Genomic DNA, 27,711 nt, shown 5'->3' with positions numbered 1-27,711 from the left:
GAAAATCCTGTTCATTTTCAGTTGTTGGCAAATTTCTTGTTTAAAATTGTCTTTAAATTCAACTGACATAAAACATGCAACATCAACTGTCTCTTCCTCATGGTCAGCTACTGTCCACGGTTGTCTTCGAAGTCGTGCTGTCATCGAACTGTAGACTTTATAAGCTGCATCCAGCCTCAATTGCATCGGCAAAGTAGCGTCCAGTAGCGTCTCTGTCTACATGTTGTCATATTTACTTATTTATTTACCGGACACCCGACCACGCCAATACATCCCACTGGAACAACATGCAGGGTGGTGGACATACGAAACGGGAAACGATTATCCAGACAGGTGCTCCTGTGCACTGTACTTGCGGGGTTTTGTTGAAACATGGTAACCGTACACACTCACAAACACCCCGTTTGCCATAAAATGTGTCATTCTGTCGAACGAAAGCGCGTGTTTCGCGAGGGCGGTGGCGCAGTGTTTGCGCGAAACATGCACGACCCTTGCCTGCGTGTGTGTGTTTACCACGCATATTGGCATCCAACATCGTGCACGTGGAATGGGTGGTGGTGAAAAGCGTTTTATTTATTTGACGCTATACATATTTTCAATTAAACAAACGCCCTCTCACAGACGTGCCGTGGCTTATGCCTTCTTTTGCTAGCGTCTGGTTGGAAGTCGTAGAGGAACGGTCTTGAGGGATTTATCAAATAAATTACCCTAACAACGGGCAATGACACTCAAATGCCGTACGATACGTGGGCTTTTGCTGACTGTAGAGTCACAACAAACTGGTCTCATTTAAATGATCCCAAATGGTTTACTTTTAAAATAACATTCTCTAAGTTATTTTTAATATCCAATCGTTGGCCAATTAAATTGTACGTGAAGACGAATTAAAACAATCGCTTGGTGGGAATCGATCAAACCAACACGTTTGCAGCAGCGCCAACACTGGGCGTGCATTGAACTTCCGTGCCATTTTCTCAAACCCAGTCTGCGAAGAAGTAGCTTGTTGTGGGCAGACGGGTAGGGCGTCATTAATTATAAGTTTAATTGAATCAAACACTGCAACATTGCAATGCGTGACCGGGCGTGCTTAGAATGCAATTAGGATGCACTTTAGTGAGGAAGAGGAGGTTGTAGAAATAGAGTCAAGAGTCGTTGCACAATTATCGTCACGAATCGGTCAACCGTTTTACACAAATTGATGATTTAAACGCAAACACACGAGAAATAAGTTCTTAAAGCGGAACAGTAACCAAACAAAGAGCTCGCACAGTGTGTGATGATTAATGTGAACGATTCTAATGGAATGTAGGAATGAGATACAGGTGTTGCTACTTCCAACACGCAACTCAAATGTTCATTTAATTTGTCAAATCCCAACCACTTGCCAATGGTTGTATCCTTCGTGATAAGACACAATCCTTCGTCTTCTTCCTGGAGGGCGCTCCATATCCTTTCACTTCCACACTTTGTTCTTCGGCATAACATAATGGATAGTGCCGATTAGTGATGTTGTGCCGCGTGTGTGTGTGCGTGTGTGAGAGAGGCCGCTGAGCTCAAAAACTAATATTTAGCATTGATACAGAGCAGCGTGTCATAATTCACAGCTTCTCGTTAACAGCCGAATGCAACGTGGGGTGGGCCAAGGATTGGAGCATAAATCGTGTTGCGGAGTAACAAGATCGCACGATAACCCAGGCGTGCTGAGCGGAGCTCGCATAAACTAACGGGAAAACAGCGACAGCAGCCCGAAAAGAGCAGTTCATAGACGAACGTATATATGTGTGCTCACACATCATCGACCCTTGCGCAGGTACCGCGATGCTGTTTCCGAGAATCCTCCCGCAAACGTTAATAGTCCAATAGAGAGAAAAAAATAACGCATCCACCAAACAACAAAACACAACGGAGCCGGTACGCATCTCCGCTGGCCGGCTTGGAGCGGCGTGAATCTGTATTTTCCCCCCGTCGGGAAGTCGGGAAACGGGCCGGGTGGCCCTATGGACCGGCACCGGCTAAACGTCTAAACGAAGTAAAATTTATGGGCCAAACTGCGGGTCGTCCATAAATCAACTCGAGCCGCAACCCAACCCATCCAGCGGTCGGTCGACATGCTGCGGTTCTTGCGGGGCTGCGTTTGCAAACTTTTGCCGCCAAAGGGAAGAAGCCGTCTCCGATCGGTCTGCAGACACTATGGTTAGGCTTTTTTTTGTTATTGGTGGCATTGGTGGACTTCGACCACGATTTGCGCAACGGTTAGAAACAATGTTTGGAACTTTTCTGTTGATGCGTTTCTGCGCTGTTTTTTCCTATTATTTTGGCCTTCCAACACCGAGGTCGGCGGGGAGATCGTAATCGAGCATCAAGTGGGGGAGAATTTCTCTCTTATCACGAACGGTCAGGTCTGGGCTGGGGGGAGTAGGCCAAACGCCAAAAGGTCTCGGCTATCCCTCGAAACGGGACAAGGCAAGTAAGGTCGCACCAATTAGGCGCGTTTGCCGTAGAGTTAGTTTCATAGCTTCGTAGAATTGGCGACAGAGTCAAAACAGAGACAGAAGAGAAAACAAAAACTCTCGTCATCTCTTCAGCCTTTAATGCTAAACCTTCGCCGGCCTAAACCGTAAAGAGTAAGAAACGAAAAGTGCCGCAGGATAAAGAAAGGAACGAAATGATGAAGGGGCGACAGCAAAAAAAAAGTAAAAACAACAGTTTTCTTCATTACAAATTTGCGAACATTACCACGGATGGGTGCCACACTCGGCCAAGCGTGCTTGTCCCGGAGGGTGAATTTTCACTTCCCCTTCAAGTGCAAGTCAGGTGCAGTCTCGCTGCATCCAGCCGGTACTGTTTTATCTTGTGGAACCCTTACTTTTTATCGTTTTTTTGTATGCTTGCAGCTGTAACGTAGATAGTGTAATCGTTCCATTAGTCAATGCTTAAGCACTGGACAGGTTGGTGAGGGTTGGAAAATTGGACGGTTGGTCAAGATCAATATTTTTGCACACTGCTTGCCCCGTTCCAGATGTTGCTTATCTGGTCTCGAGTTGTCGAGTAGTGATGGGCGTTTCGGAGCGCACCAACGGCTCCGGAGCCGGCTCCGGACTAACGGCTCCGCAGCCGGCTCCGACTTTTTCCCGGAGCCGGCTCCGCTCCGACGGCTCCGGAGCCGGCTCCGCACCAACGGCTCCGGAGCCGGCTCCGCACCCATGGCTCCGGAGCCGGCTCTGCTCCGACGGCTCCGTAGTCGGCTCCGGAATAACGACTCTGCACTCACGGCTCCGTTCCAACGGCTGCGGAGCCAGCTTCAGGCCCACCGTTCCGGGGCCGGCGACGAATCAACGGCTCCAGATCAACGGCTCCGAACTAACGGTTCAATAGAGACATCATTGTATGATAGCGTAATAAAAAAAAGAATATATCTTCTTTGATAAATTCTTTGAAACATGACCTACTCCGCTATTTACGGATTTTCTCGATTGAAACTTCATTGAAAAAGTTATTTTGGTCCTTTGTGTTAAAACCGGCTCCGGAGCCGTCGGAGCGGAGCCGGTCGGAGCCGGCTTCGGAGCCGTTTTGCCCATCACTATTGTCGAGGGAAGTGTCTTTTCTTTAAAGTTCATATTAGGGTGAAGGTGTAAAGATTACAGATGTGTCCTCTACGAGCAATGGTACTAGAAAGTTGGTACATAACAAAATCGTCATGAAAATGGTTAAAAATATTGCTTCTTATCTATTGATTATAGCACAATACCTTATGTTTTATGGCACAAAACAAGGTTCCTCTAATGTTTTAACTTACACTGTTTGTTAAATAGTGATTAAATATACTAATTCTTACAAAAAAAAGTATAAATTTTATGTTTTGCGTATTTCAGTCAAGGAGCTGCAGTTTTGTAAAATAAGTGATCAAAAGATGCCATAAATAGATATGTATAAACCTTGTCAGCAATCATCTCTTTGCGTTAAACGTGGAATTAAATGCAATGTCTTCACAATGTCCTAAATAATTGACAATAATTTGCAAAATATATTTCCTAATTATTCTATGCATCGATTGCAATTAAATCCCTTTTATGACGCATACATTATGAAAAGCCTTTGAATTGTTACACAAATGCATAATTTAAATCACAGTTTTATAGGAAAATATTCCTGCAGCTCTATGAACTCCGCAAAGCTGTTAATTAAATTGAAACAAACAACAGTTGCCCATTTCTCTCCGCTCTTCCTCATTATTCATTACGTACACTTTATCGATGTAATTGATTTCAAGCATAATACCCAACACCCCACTCCTCACCCTCCACATCGAACGCACGGTCCTCTCTGCTGACCGTGTCTGTCGATCCATCACACAGACACACCATCGGCGACCCAAAATCCAGCATTATTTATGAATCATGGCCATGAATACGTTTCTATTTTTAATGTGCAGCATCACTTATTTGCTCGTCACCGTCGTTGCCGTAGTCGCATATTCCAACTCGATGCTGCCCCATCAAATGGACCGACGACACCAACCACCTCCCCCCAGGAACTCCCGGGGTGTTTCGCTCCGCGTTTCTCTTCTAAAACAAACCACCGGCGATCTTCCGCGTCTTGGTGTACACCGTGGTAGTACCGTGGTGGTGCTCTAATCTTTACTTGTTTGTTCATTCATGCTCTTTTCCACGAGCTATCGCACATCGTTCACCCCGATGCTGCCGGTTGCTCGTTTTTTTATTCCCATTTTCTTCTCGTTTTTTTTTTGTTGTAGTTGCTCCAACCCGGGTCGTAGTCGTTGTTCCCGGTGTGATCTGCTGCGGTGCTGTTTTCCATCCGCACGCCGGCTTTGATTGACAGCTTTGGCTCCGCGGATTGGTGTCAAATGTATGCGCGCCCCGCCGCACGATCTTGAGCCGCCTGCGCGTTTGTTTGCCCTTATACCCGTGGCGGCAGCTATCAGTATGGCCGTGATCGTCAAGAAACTGGACGGTCGGACGGACGGACTCTTTACGTTTGCTTCGCGCCTGCAAAGGGGGAGACGCATAGCGCAACACACACCCGGTGGACGGATGGGAATGCAAAAACAAATTTCACTTTTCGCACATTGTACAACGGGGGCTGACCTGTGTTGTCGACGAACAGTTTCGTCGTTTATCTTCGGGCCTCTATGCCTCTATGCTTGGAAACGTGTGCGCGGTCCGGTGGGGTTGTGGCAACATCCTCTTCCGGATCCATTAACAAGTACCTCTGAAGCTATTCATCCCGTGTGTGGGTGAGGGTCGAGGCTTTTTTTTGGGGAAAGTAATGCGTGATCGCGTTGAAAAAGAGAGCCCGAAGACACCTCAAACAATATGGCAAGGGATCACCAATGGTTTCTTCTTAAAATTAGGCCTCCATCTGAGGTGGAGCGTCAAAAAGCGGATGTAATGTAATCGCGATCTAGGCGATTTTTCTTCTAATGCAATGAACGCCACACGGGCGAGTAATGATGACAGGGTCAAAAATAAATCACTCGCAAAGAAGAAATGGAATTTCCAACAAATAACCACGAGAGAGGGTCCGTTATCATTTAAACTAAAACGCAACTCCATTTTTCCCCTGGTGAGAATGGCGGCTAGTCCCACCACAACCAAAAGGAATCACATCGTAAATATTCGCCCGTCATTTCAAACCCGAAATTTTGCACATTAATGTGATCAGTTCCTGCGTCTGTTCCTTCAAATCGATTGCGCGATTGTGCTGTGGGAGCTTTTGTTTTTTCTAGCCCATTGGAAAATGGATGTTTTTGTTTATACGAAATTGTGTGCCATTTCTGCTCTTCACCAGAGCAGAGTTGTTCCTGTGGTTGAGATGAGGTTTTTGGTAGATTTTTTTATACTTGCACATTTGAAAACCCTCCACGAAAGTCTCCCTTTGTGAGCAGCGCACTTTTTGTGTTAGTTTATTCAGGCAGAAAATCAGATGAGGTTCCGGTTTGATGTAGAGCAGACCGGGGGTGTTTTTTTCTTCTCTTTTTCTTCTCTCTAATATCTATCAAAAAAGCAACAGTTCACCAGACCAACCGTGCAATTGCTATTTCTTGGAGCACGCCAAGGAGCTCGTGATCTAAACACAATACGATATGATTGTGAGTGCTTTTGAACCATTTTTATGGCACGTTTGGAGCAATGTTTCCTCCCGCTCAGAATGCGGACTCAGGAAGCAGTATTCAATTTCTTTACGGCACCATTGAATTGGTCGTGATCAAAGCGAGTGTGTGGCGCAACGTAGCTTTTTTGCCATAGCAATTTGAAAGCAACAATTTGCATTTAGATTGCATAGTTTGCAGATAGTTCTACCTTTTTAAGGCTTGATACATGGAGTAGAGGATATCCGGCATTGGGAGACTTCAAGCACTCGATAAGGAAGATATGCTTCGTCTTGGAGTAACGTGTTGAATCTGTTCCTCGTACGCTTTTGATATTGAAAACTTGTTCCCAGTGTTGTGTCAACTTCTTTAATGCCATGAACGCCTGTTGACGGATGTTGAAAATTATTCACATCATCTGTGGACGACTTCACAGAAAATTCGAAAAATCCTTCCAATCCCGTCTCAATTCCCCCTCAACCATTACTCATTACGGTGGTTGTAATAATTTGTCTGCAACAACCCGGCGAAAAAAAACAAAAGCAACAGCTCAAGAGCAAACAGTTTGGAAATTCTGAAAACGTGCGGATAATTACGATCTCTGGCCACGGGCGAAACAGACCTCAGAAAAACACCGGATGTGCGGCCTGCGAGTCTATGGGCAGAGACGCGGGCAGACAATCTGTGAAAACAGATCGTTCATCGTGCGTTTGCATGTGTACCAGGAGCATCGGGGTCGAAAACGAAAACGAAAAACCACACACACTCCACACTCCCTTTTGCCGAACTCACTGACTTCATGACCCATTTCCCACCGGAGCGATTACAACGGAGCGAATAACGTGTGTCTTGTGGGTTCCTTCCCTTTCCCCGCGTGGTTGTGCGCCCGTTTACGTCCGTCTGGTTTGCTCAGTGTCAGTCGAATACGCATACGGCCACTGAATGACAAACTGTCTCAATGTGAGACACAGCAAAAGGGTTGCGACAGATCTTGGTTCATCTTTCTTTTTTTTTTTTTGGGGGGGTAATTCTGGGAACTGCGAATTCCCTTCCCGGTGGATGTGTTCCAGCAAATTATGAAGGAATCTTCAACAGGGCCGACCGCGGTCGAAAATAGCAATTTGTGAGGTATTTGTGTGGTGTATCTCTTTATCATCGCATGCGATTGGACGGGGTTGCCGTGTCGCAATGTTTCGCGATGTCCCCCGGGCAAAACGTATCGTTATCGTACTGTGAGAACGGTGAAAATTGGTATATTTGGAACTTATAGGGCCTAGGTTGTACATGTTACAGAGGAAATTATTTATGCCGGACATGCGATGCAGTGAAATCCAGTTTTAGAATGTACAGAAGCAAACAATTTGGCAGCCTTGAATCGTTGTTATGATGGTCGTTTTTGGCTTATATTTTTACGCAATGTAATGAAATTAAATAATCATAAAAAAGATTGAACTTAATTTAATTTCTATGGACATGTCCATCCACTACTCAAAAAAACATCAATAACATCTTATGAAACAAATATCCTAGAGCTCAGTAAATGTTCTTTAAACGTACATGGATACCCTCTGCAGTTCCGCATTAAGCCAAATGCATGAAAAACGGAGCAAAATTTTAAATTAAAGTGGCCCACACTAGACAACGCAGAACACGTCATAAGCTTTAATTAAATTCTTCACACACGACGAACGTTGCGCCGTGTTTGCGAACTCAATTTATGTTTTTACCATGTGCCAACTTTTCTGAAACGACATACACACACACACGCACACTGTCGTTGGCTAGAAATTAAACGTTCCATTCCTGGTGGTGCAAAGTTTAACCCTCCCAGCAATAGTCCCCTTAGCACGCGGTCGGTTCTGTGAAGCAAAAAGAGAAGCTGGCAAAATATCACGAGTCATTTTCTATTAATCAACGGGTACGGGTGGATTTTTGGGGTGGCAATATTTGCTATTTTCTGATGCTCTTTTTTTCTGAGTGTACAGTCGCTGGATAAACTTCCCAGGGTGAAAATGTTCCCTAATAGTTATTATCCTTTTGCTTTTTTGCTCCCAACTTTAATATCAATCGGATCCGGTCTTGCAGGTTTTTGATTCCGCCATAAAAAAACAGCGATGAAAAGCAACTTCATCAGCATCGCGCGAAAACAAACATCAATTCAATCGGGCCAAAATTGAATGATAAGTCGAATAGTTTAGAGAGCGAACACACCGCGCCACAGCCAACCAAAACGACATCTGTCCAATCTTGCGCTCCCCAAGTGACAAGCAGATCGTTCCGCTTACCGGGCTGAAGAATGCGCTCACAGGGGAAGAAATCGCATCGCATCAGTTTTACAACTGCTCTACTGTGTGGAGTGATTAGTAATCTTATTAATCGTGGCCGCGAGCTGCCGATTTCTCTTCGCCCGGGTTGTTTCCCTTTTACATGCAAATTAGACCGCAACGATTCGCGAAAGAAAGCTGAGCAAAGGAAGAGCGGCAATAGATTAGCACATTTTTTGTGCTGTATGCTTTGTATGGCCTGCTTTTTTTCGGGTTGGAAGCCGGTGGAACCAGGTGCTAATTGAAGATCGCACTGACGTGAAAACAAGCTTGTACCATTCATTCTGACCATCCGTTCGGTCTATCCACGTGTGGGGTAGGCCTGGTCTTGGGGTTGTTTGAAACAGCGTGAACCATTATCGTATCATCATCGTTGATTTATGTGTTTTCTCAAAACGGTTCTACCATAAATGGGAAACAAAAGAGGAAGCACCCAATTGTGATTTGTTTTTCTAAAATTGTTTCTAAAATGGTTGAAAACGCTTCCCTGACGAGCTGTTACGGAAGTAATGTATACGCCTTAATTTAGGCAATGTTCTGATACAACTTCTTGCTAATATCTTCAACTCTAAGCACGTGCAATCCACTTTCAAATGTCCACATTAACATTAACAAATGCCGCCTTTCTCGCTTCGAGCATAACTCCCAAACCTCCGATTAGCGAAAAAGAAAGGAGGAGTTGATCCCCCCTAGGGATGTCTGTGTCAAAGATTTCACGTCATAGATTTCTCCCTCGCTTGATTCTTTCTAACCCACCTTAACCTACATTTATTACATGTGATTTAGGATTTTGGGGTGGCTTTATCCCATACAAAACAGAGATATGTATGTGATAATCGCAAACCCATTCACATCGGTAACATAACTCCCAGATCGATAAGCGCCCCGATCCTGAACGATCGTTAACAGCGAAAAGGGAAAGCATCCACACAAAAGCGCCCAACACGCGAAGAAAGGGAACAGTAATAAAAGCAGCACACAATGAGATAAAGCGGCAGCTCCACTTTGCGGGCAAAACTCCCCAAAAAGCAATCCCCGTTCCAAAACAATGGCATGATTGATTGTGGTACGCTGCTAAACTCTCCGAGCGATCTGCACGGCTCGATCTGCACATGCGATAAACTCTCTGGTACGACCACTCTTTTTTGTGCCTTTTCTTTTCTTGGAGAAGGTGGACGCCGATTTGGTTTGAGGTTTGAAAATCGCTCAAAAGTCACCTTCTAGAAGCACCGAAATAGCGGAGGGGTAGGGTAAACATAATCAGCATAACAAACCAGCAGCGTGCCTAAACATTGCGGGCCGACTGTTGATTCGAATGTGAACGTGAGATGCATTCTTGAAGTCTTTGTCGAGCAGTACAAACCTCAACCAAGGTGTGGCTCAATTCGGGTGAAGGGAATGCTTTTTATTGTCACATTATCGTTTGCGTCATAAATTCAGTGTGTGCACCTTTCCCTGCTGTTTGCTGCTGCTGTTATGGGGATTACTTTTTATTGCTTTATATGCGCACAATACCTTGGCACAATATACTGTGCGAGACTTATTTGGCGTTTGGAGATACATCGTTGGTGCTTTTGATTGTGAAAGCACATTAAATCTGAATCGTACACCATGGGGCAATTAGACAAATTAACCTCCGATTAGAGGCATTTAAAGTGATTTGAAACAGAGGGAGCATGGTGTAGGCAAAGTTATCGATCTAGAAATTACCCTCGAAATCGTATTAAGCTCCAATCAAAGATGAATTCGATAAACCGAAGATTCCGAAGATCAAACCAGTACGTCCTCCATCAGGCTCATAAATTCATCCCATTTTGATGCATAATTGAAAATTAATTACACACATTTTTTCTACCATCCAACAAGAGATACACCTACCTGCACTGCCCACAACCGATACCCCTCTTATGATAATCTTTGTGTCCACTTAATCCCGATGCATCTGGAAAACGCTTTAATTCGCGGTAATGAAGTTGCTCAATTAACAATTATAATTATGTTAATTCTGATGCATAATGATCGCAAATTCTCCGCCACTGCCGCCGCCACCGGTCGCAACGAATCGCAAATACCCGTATCGCACACCACTACCAACCATCCTCCGGTTCCTCTGTCGGATGCTCCTTGCAGCAAGCGGGCCAGTTACTTGCCCACGTCGGGATGAATATTGCTCTTCCATTTTATGCGTAAATACTTCCGCCATCCCACCGACCAGCAGCAGAGCGGTACAAATGATCGATTTAATCCGTAAAAACATTCTCCCTCTCTCCCGCTCACTGGGAGGCTTTGGATTGGAGAAAAAAAAAAAACAGTGAAAGGTGATGAATAAATCATGATTAAATAATTGACTCCCAGCTCATCCAGATTGTACGCCAGTGAACGCATTAGAGTTCTGTGCACAGAGACTCACAGAAAACCCCTTTTTATGGGATGTTTGCACTACAAAATGCGATTCCGAGCAGAAGAAAGTAACTCTTTTCCTCACACCGTAATATTCTTACATTGCCTCCTCGTTTAGCGCACCAACGGCTTTGAGATTGTATTAATTTTCTAGAGTTATAATTACACCCAGTCCTCGCGTGGTCCTTTGGCTTTTTTTGCAAGAGGGGAAGATAAACGACCACTACCATCCGGTACGGATATCGTTAGCTAACAGCTGAATGATGCTGCTCATAATTACGAGTGCAATGGGCGATGTAAAAAAAACGCCGATGTTCCGCATTGCACCGGCGTCTGAGAGCGTGCCAGCAAACTGCCAAGTGCTGCAGTATACCCTGGCCACTGTCTGGGATGAAAGGCAGCTTTTGCTGCCAACTCGCCACTCCAAGCTGGAAGGATATAATCTATTTACAAAGCGTTTTAGCGCACATCAGGAAGTACTTCTGCGTGGCTACATGTTGCTGATGTACTGGATATTAAAATTCATGCAAAAATGGTCAAGAAATATCACTTTAAAGACATTTTTTATGAAAAAAAGACTGATGGACTTAAAATAGAATAATCCTTTAAATGTGATGAAAACATCCCAACACATCGACCTCCCACATAAAGCTCAATATTCCAAATCCCACACAAAAACACGGTGGTACGGTGTTTTAATCTGCACATCAGCAAATTCTTCTTCCCCGCGCTGCAGAATAATTCAATTATGTCCGGTCGCCACACGGTCGCCCTGCAAATCCGGATGCGAGTACTCGAAGTTGACATAAATCCACCACACTCGATCGGGGAAAAGCATTGGTGGGAAAAATCAAGCAAGCGTATGAACGTGTTATCGACGAGGATTCATTGTGACGAAGACCACACACAAACGGACAAACGGCCCCACGAATTGTCTCTGTTCATTTATTCATACCAAAGTGGGTTCGAAATGGTCAAACTCTGTGTGTGTATGTTGACACCATCCTACAACCTCCACAGCCGGCGGTGGTGGTGGACAAATAAACTTTCCAGCATCGTTGCTGATCGAATTAACCACTGCAGCTGCAGCGAGCAGCGGAGGAAGAAGGAAGCGTGATTTGCGACCAGAAGAGAGCGCTCGAGTTCTCGATATTTATCCAGTGCAGTGCGCGCTGCTGTACCAATTTGTCAATATGTTTGCCAGTTTTGGATGTCAGCTGAAGCATCGGAAAATGTCAACCATTTTCCAACGAAACAGCAAACGAAAGAAGGGGAAAAATAACGCTACTACCCCGATGTATGCATTCAACTTTCTTGTTGACATCGTGCGAGAACTGCATCCAATTTTCAACACGATTTGTATATACTTCTTTCATCCCCCGCGGGTGGTCTCTCTGGATGCCAAAAACGGATGCCAATGTTTGAACATCATCAGGCACATATTTATAATCCATTCGTTTTGCGGGGACAGCTCTTGACAGGTTTTACCGCCAAAACTCGCCCGGCGGGATGGGAAATTGTTGAAGGATGTTGAGGTTGATGAATAAGTTGCTAACTTCGGATAATACTGGGAAACTAAGTTATTGGGCTCTATTTTCTCATTGAATAAATATTGAGATAGAAAACAATATCATGATCAGTCAATGTTGAAAATTGTAAATATAAAATCATGTTCAGAAACGTTAAGACAAACTTCTCACTGCCAACAATCAACGACTTCATCAAACAAACCCAACAGTCTATGCTGGCAGAAAAACGACACCAGAGCTACCAGCTGGAACGACTAACTAAATAGGCAGAAATAACAGACATTCGATGGAACATAATCAAAAACTCGTACACACTCGTCCCGACCCCTCCGACTGCTGCGCGTTCATGTTCAACAAGAGATTCGGGACGATCTCGTGCTCGTCATCCTCATCATCATCGTCGTCGTCGTTGGCAACGATCCAGTTTCGTTCCGTCGTCAAAATCCGGCTTTAATGGTCGTCGTCGTTGTGTGTCGTCGTGTCGGTTCCGGCCAAAGACAAATCAAATTATACGGCCACAGAGGACGAAGAAATCATTGGGCAAATGGGAATGGGAGAGTGAGAGGTAACCTCCCGCAAACCTTGTTCGATAGGGCGAGTGGAGAATGATTTTACTATTTTACCTCCCATCAGCCTCCCCCACCGAAACAGGACGGGATTGGAGGAACAGGGTTTGTCGGATTAAGTTTGCAGATTGCTCGGAAATTCTTTCTCCACCCGCGCGAGCAACATGCTGCGAGGATACCGTTGTCTCGAGTGGTCGATGTCGGACGGATTTTGGGGAGGTTGTCGGAGCAAATTTATAAACTCTTCCTATGAAGAACCTACGAGGGATCGGGTAGAGAGGTTGACATGGGATCTCGACGGTCTCCTGGTGGAGGTGTACTGCTCCGCTTGTCGTCACGTACCCTGGGTGTATGGGGAGAATCGCGGACATATTTATTAGGCGAGAAATGTGTTTGTCCGTTTTGTGTTGCTGTTGCTGGACCACTGATTTTAGCTGCCAACGCTTTCTCCCCCCGTCTCCCCGCATGGACCCTTCCGATGAGGGCTGATTTATTTTGCTGTTTATTCTTTTTCTTTTTGCTTTCCTTGGAATACGATCACTAGACGCGAGGTGGGCACGATTTGGTTCGAATTTCTTCCCGTTGCTGGTCTGCTGGTTTGACCCCTGGTTGGTGGTGGTGGTGGTTTGTGTTTGCTTACCGACAACTCGCCCGTAGTAACATCCGAAAAATCTGGCCGTGTAAAACTCGTGACCTACCACTCAGAGGAAAGAGCACGGAACACAAGCGTACGAGGTGTACAAGAGATCTTAACCTTTCGCAACATTCGCCGTTCAGTGTGTCCATGCTTCGCTCGGATCCGTGTACTCCGTGTGTTCCGAGGTGAGAAATATTTTATGCTCCCGGCATGCCGATGCTGGCTGATTTATTTCCCCGGGTGTGTGTGTGTGCGGGTGCGATCGAGGCGAGTGTCATTGAACTAACGAGGATTCACCGCTTCACCAAGCACCGACCAGTCGGATGTGTGTGTGTGTTTTTAAAACCGCCTGTAACGTTTCAAGGCTACGGCGGCTTGTACACCTCGATCGATGGCCGGCGCCCCGGCGATACCGATCGATACGAGACGCACAGCTCTATTCCTTCGGTTTCCCGGGTAGCGCTGACCAAGGAGCGCTCCCGACATGTGGTTTCGTAATTTTCACTTTCTCACGCAATTTCTCACCACCGGAGGAACGGTGGTGGAGGCAACGAGATTTATCGCATAATTTGATTTAAATTACACTTCCCAATACCAAGTGGTACCAAGCCGCCGCTTCGCCAGGCTGCCGATAGACCTGCTCCCTTGTGCATGGACACTTTAACTGGACACGATGTGCAAGAAGGCCTGGGGACTGGTTCGATAGACTTTGATAGCTGACTCTCTCTCTCTCTTGCTCTCTCTCGCTGCCAATTACGATGGCCGCAAGCGTTTTGATTAGCATCCCTCAGCTCAGGTTGCATTCGGTACGGACTGCCAACCCTCCCAAACACCTTCACTTCGTACTTTTTATCGGTGCAAATTGGCTTTCTGCAAGCGGCGGAGAGTGAGCGAGTAGTCAGGGAAAACGGAAGCTAGATACACCCGAGCAGCAACACAAGCAACAGCACCACCACCACCAGCAGTAGCAAATCTGGCCAGCGGGCAATAAAACTTCCATACACCGTCCACCTCATTCCCAGCCGCCTGTCGGTGGTGCAATAAGCAACTCAACAGCGATCGACACCGGCGACAAAAAGGCTGTGCGCCCGGGTTTAATTAAAAGGCAGCACGACATGCAAAAGGCCGACAAGCAAACGGCTGGAGACCCGGTGTGATTTCTTAGCTCCTTAGCAGGCTTTCCAAGCAAACAGCGTCTGATGCAGCTTTTACGATTGGAGTTGGAGCAGAGCGCGTCTTACAACAGGTTAGCGAAATCGATGGCTCCATTGGGGTACTACCACCACCAGTGGCAAATCCCCGCTTTAGCACTGCCTCTGCGGCAGGCATCGAGCGTTGAGCAATAATTCATGTCACCTTTTTAATGCATCAAACAGCGACATTGTTGAAGAAAATTGGTTAATGAAGGGGAAAATAAAAATAAACATGGGCGCGTCTGGGCAGGGTCGATTGGAGGATGCCACAGACGGCGTTATCTCGCTTATTACTATTCATGTATGCACTCTGTGCATCAATCTGAGCGTGTAGTTCTTCTAATGGAATGATTTATGTCATCGCATGTTAATATGATATCCAATCAAATTGCCTAATTCTCCTCCTACGGGAGTTGGTATGTGTGTGTTGCTATGAATAACATAAACCTGCTACAAAGGATACAGCCAATCTGCAATCTAAGAGCGCCTCATCGTCTCGAGAGCTGCTTCAGGTTATTATTGGACATCGTCGTTACCTGGGTGGAGTGAAAGTGTCATCGATTGAATATTGATAAGTACTTCGATTTCCCTCCATAATTGATAACTCCTCGGGCTGCAGATTGCTGGTCTACCGGCAAGTCCACTGTAGTTATCGTAGACATCAGTGCACAATTTGCCATCAGACACTAGGAACTGGGACCCCGGGAGCGTTCCGAGCGTGGGAGATAATGTCAGGAGTGATAAATTGGAGATTGATTTCCATTTCAACGGGCAACGATTGAGTCTTCGTTCTCCTTTCACTCTGGTTAGCCTTGGGACGTTTTCAGCACCTACTGCTGCTTTAGCCATTAAGCCCCAGCTCGGTACGCTAGCAAGCGTTCTGAGTGGTTCCGGGATGGAGATGGATTAGATAAAATAACCCATGTGCCTCGGTAATTATCGACCATGAGAGCATGTTGAATGCAGTTCAAGATAGTCTCAGTAGTTTCACTTGTGCTTGTGTGTTCCGGTGTGAGATGGGCAATGATAGTGAATATGAAACCCATGGCCGGCGTCCTTGCGCCTGATCAAGGATAATGCTTCATTCTGATGGATACACACAACTACAGATTGAATTATAACACTATAAAACCACTTCTTTTTAGTAAAGGATTGTGGTGAAAGAGGTTTAATTATTAGCATTGAACACAATCGACAGAACAGCGCAAGTTGAAATGACACTCGTGTGAAGAATATTAGAAAAGCGATAAGAGTTTCAAAATCGATAAACTCTTTATCATTCGTCTATTTACTCTCATAGATAAGATTTTCACCTTTTCCCCTGCTCCATAGCATGCCCAATTTTGCCATTACATTAATAATTGCGAAAGTTATGTATGCACAGCTCGACGATTCTAACATGAAGATACACAAACGTACGAGATGACTCTGTTCCTCTGAGCCTAAATGTTTTGTCGAATAGTCACTGATAACGAACAACTTTTCCAGGCAAGTTGGAAAGGACGAAAGACACACACACTAAACTCTCTTTTAGTCATTAATTTTGCATACTCTACACTCAACAGTACAACAAGTTTTGCGTTGAGATGAATGTTTGGAGGTAAGGCAAGTACATATTTCCTGAAAAAATATCAAAGCATTGCTGCCTCTCTCTCCAAAGAATGCGAATGGATCGATATAAAGTCTGTCTTTGTTCACCTACACTATGCATGTCCTACCAGAAAGCCTCGACCAAGGAGTTGTTTCAAATGGAGATGTACACACATTTGAAATATTCAGTGCAAAGCCTAAAAGCATTGCGTACTTTGAAGGTGATAACGGACGAAGGGCGCTTCCACAGAAAGTATGTGCAATTTCAATTGATTTTAACTGTAACCAACACCGATCGTTGATGCCGAAAGCCTGTAAACCCGCTGGATGATACGCTTACTTTCTCTACCCAATCCGGGAAATTAGTGTGGATGATTGTTTGTTGTGGTCAATCAAAGCGAAGATGCTTTCTAATAGACACCATCGCCCACCGTCTCATCCGCCGGTCCTGTTTGGATTGCTTTCATGCTTCCGTTAATGTCCATCACGCTTGGTTTAAGCTGTGCAGGCCAAACGATCGGCAGAAGCTGCATGCAGAGTGCAAACGTCGGAATGCATTTCAAGTCCCACGTCATGCCGTCAAGCATTCCTACAAAGGGCAGAGGCGGCAGCAAACCCGTTCCGTCTAGACATTCGTCATCTTTTGGAGAACGGCGGCGTTTGCGGTTTTGGGGGATGATGCTCATGATGAGCAACCAACAACAAAGGCATCCTGCTTCCTCAGGGATGCTCAGCAAATTGCAGCAAAACCAGTGGCACACTGGAGTCGACATTGATGAATGCACATGCACGGAAAGGAGTGGGATTGAAGCAGTTGGAGCCCACATAAAACCCCCTAGCCCGAGCCCGGTTCAAAGGCTCACTTGCTTCCTGTGGCGGAAGTAATTTAATCCTTCTCTTCCGCTTCCATCTCACCGGTCTCGGTATCTCAACGCTCCACCCCGAGACAGAGATGTTGGTGGTAAATATTGGTCGTGAAAATGGAATCGAAGCCACTAACCTAGTGGCACAATGCTATCTGTGCTGGAGTACGCCCTCAAGTAAGACTCAAGGGGCTTACGCTTCTCCAAAGGCTTCCTCTGGGCGTGTAGGCATGTGTGTATGTGTGTGTGGGCACAACGCCTTCATATTGGTTCGTATAATTAACATAATGAAATGAAATGTTAGTCGGTTTGATTGCTGTGCCGTGCGTCATTGATGCATCGATGTCTAACGGGACTGAACGTACGCCTTGAGGATGTGGGCACCAAGGTACTTCACCCGAGCCGTCAATGGTGATGATGATGATGCCGTTGACGTTGGAATTTAGTTCCGGGCTGGGGCGGTGTGTATTTGTTTGGAATTTGATGGTTAGATTATATACCCCATGTTCGGTGGTTTGCACTTACCGTAGAACCAGCATTTTGCTTCACCAAAGCGTGGCCTCAAGTACGTATCGTTGCTGTCCGGCAGGTTGTCCAGAATCGCCGCCACGCCGGCAAAGACCAGCGGGCCACCCCACGCGTACACCTCGTAGATGCGCAGCCGACAGATTTCCTGGCTTTTCTCCAGCGACGTTGGCCGTAGATCACTGTGTGGAGGAGAAGAAGAAGGGAGGGGGGAAATATTATAAATACCAGACTATAACCACTGACCACTAGCACTATCCCTGACGTATACACACACTCTGTCTATTGCCAGATTTCTGTATCATTGCCAGGCATACACACACACACTGTGTGCTCGACGAAATCGACGGAAAAGATAAATAAAGAGACATGCATGCATGAATAAATAAATAGTTTCACCGACTGGCCTGCCACACGCTGCCTCAAACACTGGCTGGCTGGCTGGCTGCAGTAGTATCGTCCTCATTGTGACGGGGTAATGCTGCATCAGCGATTGGGATGGATTCCGGCTGATGCTGCCAGACTGCGCCACTGTCTGCGTATGCGGAAAATGAAGCTTTTCCGGGAGATTGTCCACACACCCCGAGAGATGTGGAGTGCAGCGTACCCGAGATCAGTAAATGAAGTGCTAACAGTGCAAAGCTGCCAAATGAATGGCAGAGGTGTTGGCAGAGCCCAAGCGAACGAAGCAAATCGGTTGAGTGAGCTTTAAGTACCCCATTCTTTGCGCTGCGCTGATGGGGAGGATGTGAGGATGCAATTGAGATACTTCCAGTAGCACTACCTGACTTGGTTTATAACATACACATTGCTTTATTTTAAGCACTTTTTGTGCAAACTCACTGTGTTGAGCACTGCAGATGTATCTATTCCCAAAACTAAGAACCATAATTTGATTACTCACATCACTACTACGAGCAGCAGCTAGTAGAACAAAATTAACCAACCGGTCAAATGAGCACACCACAATTGATTGGCCAGGCCAGGCAACAGTACCTTTGTCCCTCGTTTGCGAGTTGAACGGATCTCTATAAATATACAAAACACGAACACTCACACACCACAAAGCTAGGCAAGTGCTTTAAATATTTAATCTTGCTTTTAGGACTCAATCCAAGAAGGAAGCAAATTGCATCGAAAGTGTTTCATACACTAGAAGTGCTTTAAGTGCGCCGGAACTTGAAACACTGATCAGCGATGTTATTCGTTCTTATCATCGGTTCGATTCGATTCGGGAAAGTAACAAATCAGAGGAAAAAACAGAGACTGTGCTTCTTTTTTTTGGTGCCATTGGAATGGATGTCTGGAAGGACGTAGATACCACCGGAAGGAATCAAATGGAAAGCCAGAATTCCACTCCTGGCAATGCTATCGTCGGTATGATTTATTCAAATGTTGTGCTCCTCCCAATATCTCACATCCGTTTTTGGCAGATTTTTGCTTTGGCGTATGTTCTCCATTTTGGGGAAGTTGTTCGAGTGGGGACAGTTTTTTTGGAGAGAAGACTTTTTGCCATTTCTTCTGAACTTGTAGATTTTTTCCTCTTCTGCTAGATGTTTGATAAGAGTTTTTTTTCAAGATGTTACCTTCTTCCTGCCATCATGTTCTCCCTTCCTCGCAACTTCGCAAAAGTGGGCACTACTGAAGGCACATCCGACTAAGCTAGTAACGACGTTATCTCATATTTTTTTGGGGACGGTTTGCAATCCCGGACGCCCTTTGGGGCCGTTATGAATTGCATTTCACAACGTTTTTGGAAGCTTTGATTTCCGGTTGTGTCTTGTGGGGTGTGTTATGAAAGCATCGCTGCACAGTGTTGAAACACTGCTGCACCATCATCAAACGCACACGTAAGCTCGAGAGATGCTACAACATCCTTCTCTATGTGGAGGATAAAAAAATACACACACCGAGAGAGTTCCGTGACCATTGGCCACAGTTCGCCCTGAACATCCGAGGTTGATATGGGACGAAATTTATGAAAATTTATGATCGAACAGCGCGGGACGACACACCCGGAAATGGACCCAACAAACGCGCTCGGTGCTTTTGGGGATGGCTCTTACCGAAAGAACGAAAAATGTGAAAATGTGGCATACTTCGATGCTTCTCACACCCAATAGGGACTCCCAAGACCGTTGCTTACTTGGACGGGACGGGTTCAATATTTGAGTGAAAATTGTGTTTTATTAGAAATTCGGCACCATTTGGTTGCATGATTTATGGACGGCACGTGAGCTTCGGGAACGTCCGAAAAGGCCACACATACACACACACGGGTTTAAGTGTCTGATGCTGCTTTTGCACTTTTCCAATGCGAACACGTGATAAAAGTCAAACACATGCACACACCCAGGCAAACTAATGAAGTTTCTTGCAAGATGTTTCCGTGATGTCAGTAAGACAAGCTACGAACCGACGACAGGAGGGCATCATGCCCGTCAAGAGGAATGTCTTTCGTACCATTAATCATAGCTGTGTGATGTTATCTCCTGGAACTACACACAGCTACACAAAGGAAGAAGACGAGCAGGAAACCACTTGGGAAAGTGCTCAGATTTGCATATCAATCGATAAATCGTGTGCCACACTAATTGTGTGCCACAAAGCCTGCCTGCCTGCAACGACTTCTGTGCCGGAGGAAATTGTGCCGGAAATTGAATTCTAACCTCACATAAAGGCACAAAAGCATACCCGGCACGGAAATGAATTAGAAACTGAAAGGCATTCTCCGGCAGTTTTATGCGGCTTTTTCCACACACTTCCTCCGTCCAAAAGCGTTGCAATTAAATGAACACGTCGCCACGACGGCGGTGGAAGATGGTTTTCGCAATGCATCTAAACTCACCAAGGCCACCGGCCAGCGTCGCCACCAACTTGTCCATCGATTCGCGATCGAAACTTCGATCATTGAACCGTGGGGCTTTGGCCGTCGGTTCGGTTTCGATTTTCACACGCCAATGTCGGTGGATGTAGAGCTCTGTGTTTGTGTAATTCTTCGCTTGTCGTCGGGTGTAGACACCGACACACCACGGAGCAAAAGAGTTATGCGGTGTGAAATTACGAAATTTTTATTGCACATTACAAAACAACCGAAGGGCGAGAATCGATCGAACGACACTTTTCTTTCGCCGGAACCATTAACCATGCCTTTTGCTAATGGTTTGGGGGGTCGATAAATTCTGTCCACCGAAGAGGAAGAAGGGGTGGGTCCGCGTACCGGGCGATGAGCTGAACGTCCTACCTTGGCATATCACAAATCACGCGCCCCGAGAGGTGGAATTCGATCGCCTAGTGTACACGAATCAAACGTCAACACTATGTCGATGAGGTGCGAACGAACAAATGACATCGAGCATTGGTTTAAGGAAGGAGTTTTTGAGGGGAATTTCATGCCTTTACGAAATTGCCCCAATTGTACCTAAAGGACCTTGATATGCTTTGAGTTATGTATACAATTTCAAAACGTTCTTTTAACTAATAATTATTTGCATTAAAATTTACGCGAAATTGGCATAAAGCTTCTTGTTAGCGCTGTCTTGCTTCAGAATATTCGAACCAACCAACCAGCAAATTGCATAACTCCTTCCCTTCATCAGCCTCAGAACAAAATGGCAGCTGCATTTACGTTTTAATTGCCACAATCAAATCTACCAGCCACGACGGACAAAACAACCGAGCAATCAATCACAAGTTTGTAGTGGTTCTTCGTTTCGTACCCCCTGCACTACACACCACAGCAATGATGATTGACTTTCAACACTTTCTGCGATGGTTCTAGCCGTTCGAAAGGGACCTTTTCTCGGCAGATGGCAGAAGCCTGGAAGAAACCTTACTTTCCTGGTCCAATAAACTCTTAACTCATTCATCCGTGGTGTCAGTTTAACGAGACATTTCTTCATTTCGTGCGATGCGGTGCGGTGGAAGACGAACCGGTGCCGGAAGAGTTGGCTCAAATTACTTGTAACAACTTTCAGCCCAACAAGTAGTGCCAGCCCGAGACACTATTCTGGCGGTGGCGGCGACGGTGGTGTAATGGATCATGGTTGTACGATTATTCTGTGTCGTGGGATGTTGATGATGTTGATGCTGATGGTGAGGATGATGAATTTCATCCCTTCCAGTGGGGGAGGGAAATACCACTTCTTAAGTAAACGAATTAATTAATTTAAATTTCCCTGCACAGCAACGCTCGCAGTGTTCACGCCTGTTCTTATTTACTCACGAAACAGATTCTCTAATTGTCGCACTCTTTGCCTCGATGCGATAAAGTGGAAGGGAATAAGTATTGGGGGTTTAAGAGGGAGAGAGAGGATGCAGGAGCAAGCTAAGCCAGGACGAACAAGCAGCAAGAAGTGCCTCTTTTCACGCGCCTCCAGTGCAATTATAGTTGAAGAGAAAAGGAAGCGGAGGAGTTGAAAAAGAAATCCCGTTCCACCGTTTTTGCAAAAGTTCTTCCGGCATTGTACGGCTCTACGGCGGTAGAGGTTGAGGTAGCTGGCTGCCCCGAGCAGGAAACTATCGGCCCGCTCGGTGGCTGCATTTTGCCCACCGGGCGGGAATGGGTCGAGTTTTATCAATTAAAACATTTTAAAATTGTACAAGTTTTAATTAAAAGCGAAAACAGTCTTCAAGCGACCACCGACGGCACGACCATCGCATCACGACGAGTGCTTTATTTCCCACTTGGTGCGCCAAACTTTGTGTCGGCGAAGCGGCACCGGGAGCGAAGATCGTTACAGTTACCGATTTTCTGTGACGATGTCTCAAGTGTTCCTGGTTTTATTTCTGCCCGTTTGAAAGTTATCATCCTCATCCTCGCTTCTTTCCAAGTGTTCCGGCGGCACACACCAGCGCTCTGCAAGCTGTGGTATGCACAAAGACAGCCGTTACAGCCTGGTGCTGGTTGCCCTGGTGTTGTTGCGCTAACCTTGCGGGATGTAAACAAGTAAACGCGAGAGGGCAGAAGTTATCTTTACTTCGTTCGAGTTACATTTCGAATAGTTATGCGGATACCAGTGTAGACAACAAACGACAAACACCGTGCACGAATGTATTCGGCGACGGAAAGTTATTTGCGAGTGGAAAACGAATGGAAAAAGCCGGAACAGCAGTGTCCATGTCAACTAGCTTTCGGGCAGCGAAAAGCTAAATAAAATCACAAAAGAATGTAACGTATTTTTACGTAGCGGGAGCAGCAAAAGTTTTCCTGCAAAAATCCAACCAGACTGTCACGTACACGACAAATACAAAACAGACTTCAACAAACTGCATACTGGAACCGAATAACAGGGAATGGATTACAAACAATTTTTAAACTTATTTTAACACCTTTGTAGCTGTCGCATCGATTACAGTCTAGTCATTGGAAGACTTGGACAACAAAAACTCTATTGGAGTCGAGAGTAAGTTAAAAGCGATCGTTCTTATAGCAGATGAAGTTGAAGATCACATAACAAAACTTACCCGACTGGATTGCAGTGATTGGATGTTTGTGATACAAACTTTCTTTTGTACATATTTATCAACAAGGGTTTAAATTCCAAAAACACGCATCTTGATCTGAAGAATGCAATCGCCCATTATAAATCCATTCCAAAACCCTCCCCAAATGATGATCTCTCCCTGTAACATATTGATTCATCGGCATGCGCATTGTTGCACTCCCCACTTTCGGAGTGCCCTGCGCTCGTCGATCGCGATCATCGGTCGATGAAATCGATGCTATTAAAGCAGCATAAATCAACCAAAGCGACGTATTCATTTACGATACACCATTTCTGATCCCGGACGCCCTTTTCCCGCAGAGACGGTTACAGGTTTTTACCAAATAGTCAACGTGTGTAGGATGAAGAATGCGTAGGATCCAAGAGCATCAGAGCCACGGTGCAAGCGCGTTTAATCCTAAATGAAGATCGGTGCTATTAAGGGTCCATTATGAAATGGGGGAAAAAGGGGGTAGATGCAAGATCGCTTCACAAAATGCATGAATTCCAATGTTTTATTGTTCAATTTGTAGCTCTTTGTCAGGGACACATTTGTCAAAATAGAATTACTCGATATGCACTCTCTCTCTCTCTCTCTCTCTCTCTCTCTCTGTCTCTCTTTCTGTCACTCTTACGCTCGTGCTAAGCTTTATAAAGCGCGGCTTTGAAGATTACAGATTCTATGAAATCCTATCAAACATCTCGCCCCTGCAACTGGAACTTTGAGTATGGCGTTGGTGAAGTGGATCGCCATGTAGTCCGCACTCTGTCTTCCGTTTTGCCTCTATCCAACCAGGTGCGCGTACACAGGTGGAAGAAGACGGAGAGTTCAATAACCGAAAGTAAACGAACCGTTAAATCTCATCATTTACGGTCAATTTCGGTTTGGGGTCTCCTCTTGGCGAGGGCAGCAGAATGAACAAAAGGGCAACGATGCTGCTGCAATGGAGAAGAACATCATGACGATTCTGGTTTTTGGTAGCTAACGAGCGTCTTTTTGAAAGACGCTCCAGCGGGCGAGTGAAAGCGTGAAGTTGAAACCTTCCGCTCGGCTCAGTATGGCATCGAGAATGAATCTTAATTTGATTAAAAAGTGAAATGCAGCAAGAACGGAGACGAACAAATCACAGGGCGGATTGAGGTGATCAATATCTTGAGGAAACTACCGCTAGATTGCAGGCCCCTTGCTAAGGTAACGGGCGTGTACCTCACAAACCGGTTATGTTGAACACATCAAAGAGTCTCCCTACGCATCACGTTTTTTTTTGGGAGACGCTAATGACACGACACTAAGGCCACGAAATCAAGAGCAATAATCAGCACCATCAAGTATCACTTTCGAGACGTCTGAGGTTCGCTTTATTACACACTTTAGAACATTCTAGTCATAAGAATGATAGATCGAGGTATCATTTGAATGATCCCGTTAGACAAACCAACACTTTCTCTTTTTAGATACAAAAGAGTCTTTAGCCTCGAGGATTGCCTTCCAGTGGAACATCCCAAATTGAGGAAGCATCACTCTTCTCGATTACTAGAATTAAGCTTAATGCCTGCGGATGTTTCGCTGAAGGCTGCACATCGTGACATCTCATTTAATGTGGATTTTGATGAGCAAAATGGCTAATTCAGAAGAAGCAAGGCCCCCGAGACACGTTAATTTGCAAAACAAACCACAAAACCTCACCCGGCGGGTGCGTGCTTTCGTTTGGATTCGTTTTTAATGACAGGGCTAGCAAGGCAATTAAACCCGTCCGTTGGACAAAGGGATGCTTCAGAAAGATATGCGGCGATGAGGACGAACCCAAACTCATTATTGGAGAAGATGGCACATACACACACACACACACAGACAGTGATTGGAGATGTCTCGTTTTTAACCACTCACCGTTTTATTCCTGGACACACATTTCCTGGAACTTTATGTATCGCTTTGTACCGGGCATGCCAACCACGTGAACTCCGTTCTAGCCCGTTGGCGTGAATCTTTGCACCCTATCTTGCCCATGGCAGTATGAAGCGTACTCAGACACGATGAATTGGCGGTTATAAAATTTGACAATAAAATTAAAATTATTGCCACCATAAATGTGTGACCAGCAGAAGGAATTTTCTATCCAACTGCTGCTGCTGCTGCTGCTGCGGCGGCGTGATCGTCGGTGGGGTTTTATCACACTCTCCAGAAACCGGGAAGGGCTTTCGCTTTCGCCGCCACAGGGAAGGTCAGGGTTTTTTTGCAGATACCCGGACGGGAGGCAGGCTTTTGCGTTTTGTGTTTAACTTCAACCGGAAACGATGCCTTCGAAGGGGGGGTGAGATAGTGAGCGTCTCCTCGGGAGAAAGGTCACGGTTCATTGTGAGGATACATTATGGCGGTAGGACCAATAAAACCTCAACCCCTCTCAACCAGGGAATCTTGCTTTGCGAAACTCCACCACGAATGGAGCAGAAGCTCAACGATGGTTATCGTATTTATTGTTGGGTGCTGCTGTTTTCGTTCCACCAGTTTGAGTTTGAATGCTAAATCACGCGTCCCTCGGCCGGACGTCGCTCGGAGGGATCCCCACTAGCACTATGATGAATGTTTCCTGCTTTCAGGGTTTTGATGCTATTTTTTAAATGAAAGAGAAACGTTTCTTTCTGATGGTAGAAGCAGAGTGGTATAAAAATGAAATCGAATCGAAGAAATTATACAAAAGACTACGATTGGGAGATTTTTTGGCAGCATATTGTGAAAGTGAAAATTTCGCTAAGCGGTACTTTCACCATCAAAGTTGCGTCACGTCCTTTAAGTTTCGTTCTTCGGCCTTTATTGGGAGGATAATGTTGGATGGAATGAAGTTGGGGAGTTCTTATGAATGCCGCTTTAATGCTCTCTTGAATACAGGGTTTCCCACGATTTATTGGTTGGTTCCCATTAATTTTTGGTGTATTCCCATATTTTTTTCGTGCGTTCCCACGATTTTTTGGTCGTTTCCCAGAATTTTTTGGTCTAATTGTATTGATATCCAATCGGAAAATACCAATAAATTATGGGATCGAACCAACAATCTATGGGATACTACCAAAAAATCGTGGGAACGCACCAAAAAATCATGGTAACTGACCAATAAATCGTGGGAAACCCTGTAAGCAATAACATCGTAATTTAGGATAGCGAAGTGAATTCAATAATTTCCAATTAAGAAGTGCAATTTATTGAAACATCATCTACGAAATAACCTTCCCAACTTCAGATAGTTCTTCCCTGTGGGTGGGCAGGTACGACAAATCAATATGTCACACATACAACGCTACCACAAGATACATCACCGTCACATTACACCGTGCTCCGTCGATATGATGCGCTCTCGGGTCTTGTCGATTGGAAACAATTAGATTATTTGCAAATAATTATCAACACCCGAGAGTGAAATTGGCTTTAATCCAATTAACCAAACCACCGACCCTCCCGGGACCACGACGGCCCGCTCCCAAGTGAGACCAGTAGTACGGAGGAGTACAAATTGCATTCCGACCGGAAATGTGCACAACGTTCAGCCAACCATCAACCATACCATATCGTTCTTGCTCGCTGCGTTCCGGTACAAAACGAAGACGACCGATTAACTTTAATGTCTCAATGTGGTATGGCCGTCACCGTCGTGCGGTTATTATGTGCTTTTCGTGGGGTGCCGTTTATTGTTTGGCTAGGATGATTTGAACATTTGCTAGACATTTTGCAAACGGGGTGCAGGGGCTGCAGCAAAACCACTCTTGCATCGCTGTGGACCGATTTCTAGCACACAGGGCACACGCAACAGGACAGATTGCTCGCTTTCAGTTTGAATAAGAATTTGATTAATCTAACTTAATTGAATTAAGTTAGCGCTCTGCCCTGGCGCTCTGCACATGCTCCCAGCTGATTGATCGCGAAGAAAGCAGAACGGTGGGTGCGAGAGAGAGAGAGAGCGCGCTGTGACACCCAATTTGCCTTCCAGCGGCAGGGCATTCTGTGCCGAAACTATGTGTCTCAAATTTGCATCCAAATCGCGGTCGGAACGAATCTCGGTCGCGTGCCTTTGAGCGCCCCTCCCGGGGGTTGGTACACGGTTAGTACATTCGGTGGAGTGCAAATTTCAATTTATTTAAATCACAGCACCACAATCACCACCACGAAAGGCGGGGTGACGTATGATCCAGGAGTGATGAAACTTCACCCGTAATGGTGACATGTGTTTTGATTTATGAACGCGGTTGTGGTGGTATGTGAGGTACAGTGGCTGGAAAGGTTTCGTTGCCGTGTGTGTGTTTTTTTAAAGAGCACCAAACAGAGCTCAAACTGACGAGGTTTGTTCGTTTCGCTTATGGTAATTTAATCACTGGCATGCTAATAGAGGGAGTAGGATTTTGCTAAACAGTTTGTCCTCTCCCCCGAGCGAGCCTTTCCCAAACAGTAACGCCCCACGCAAACGATCCTTCAAACACAGGCGGCTTTAAGAGCACCGGG

At 45.5% G+C, this 27,711-nt stretch overlaps 1 protein-coding gene across 3 annotated transcripts in view; it reads right to left on the bottom strand.

Annotated features, from left to right (window-relative positions):
• Positions 1-27,711, bottom strand: part of LOC120955577 (probable G-protein coupled receptor Mth-like 1) — a 156,992-nt gene that overhangs the window by 13,175 nt on the left and 116,106 nt on the right. For all 3 annotated transcript variants that reach the window (XM_040376573.2, XM_040376574.2, XM_040376575.2), the window contains exon 5: positions 17,737-17,918. In XM_040376573.2, coding sequence (XP_040232507.2) covers positions 17,737-17,918 — 182 coding nt within the window. The remainder of the gene's footprint in view (positions 1-17,736; positions 17,919-27,711) is intronic.

The sequence above is a fragment of the Anopheles coluzzii genome, chromosome 3 (genome assembly GCF_943734685.1).
Source record: "Anopheles coluzzii chromosome 3, AcolN3, whole genome shotgun sequence".
Lineage (NCBI taxonomy): Eukaryota > Metazoa > Arthropoda > Insecta > Diptera > Culicidae > Anopheles > Anopheles coluzzii.
The sequence above is the reverse complement of the archived record's forward strand: the minus strand, read 5'-3'. Positions and strand labels throughout refer to the sequence as shown.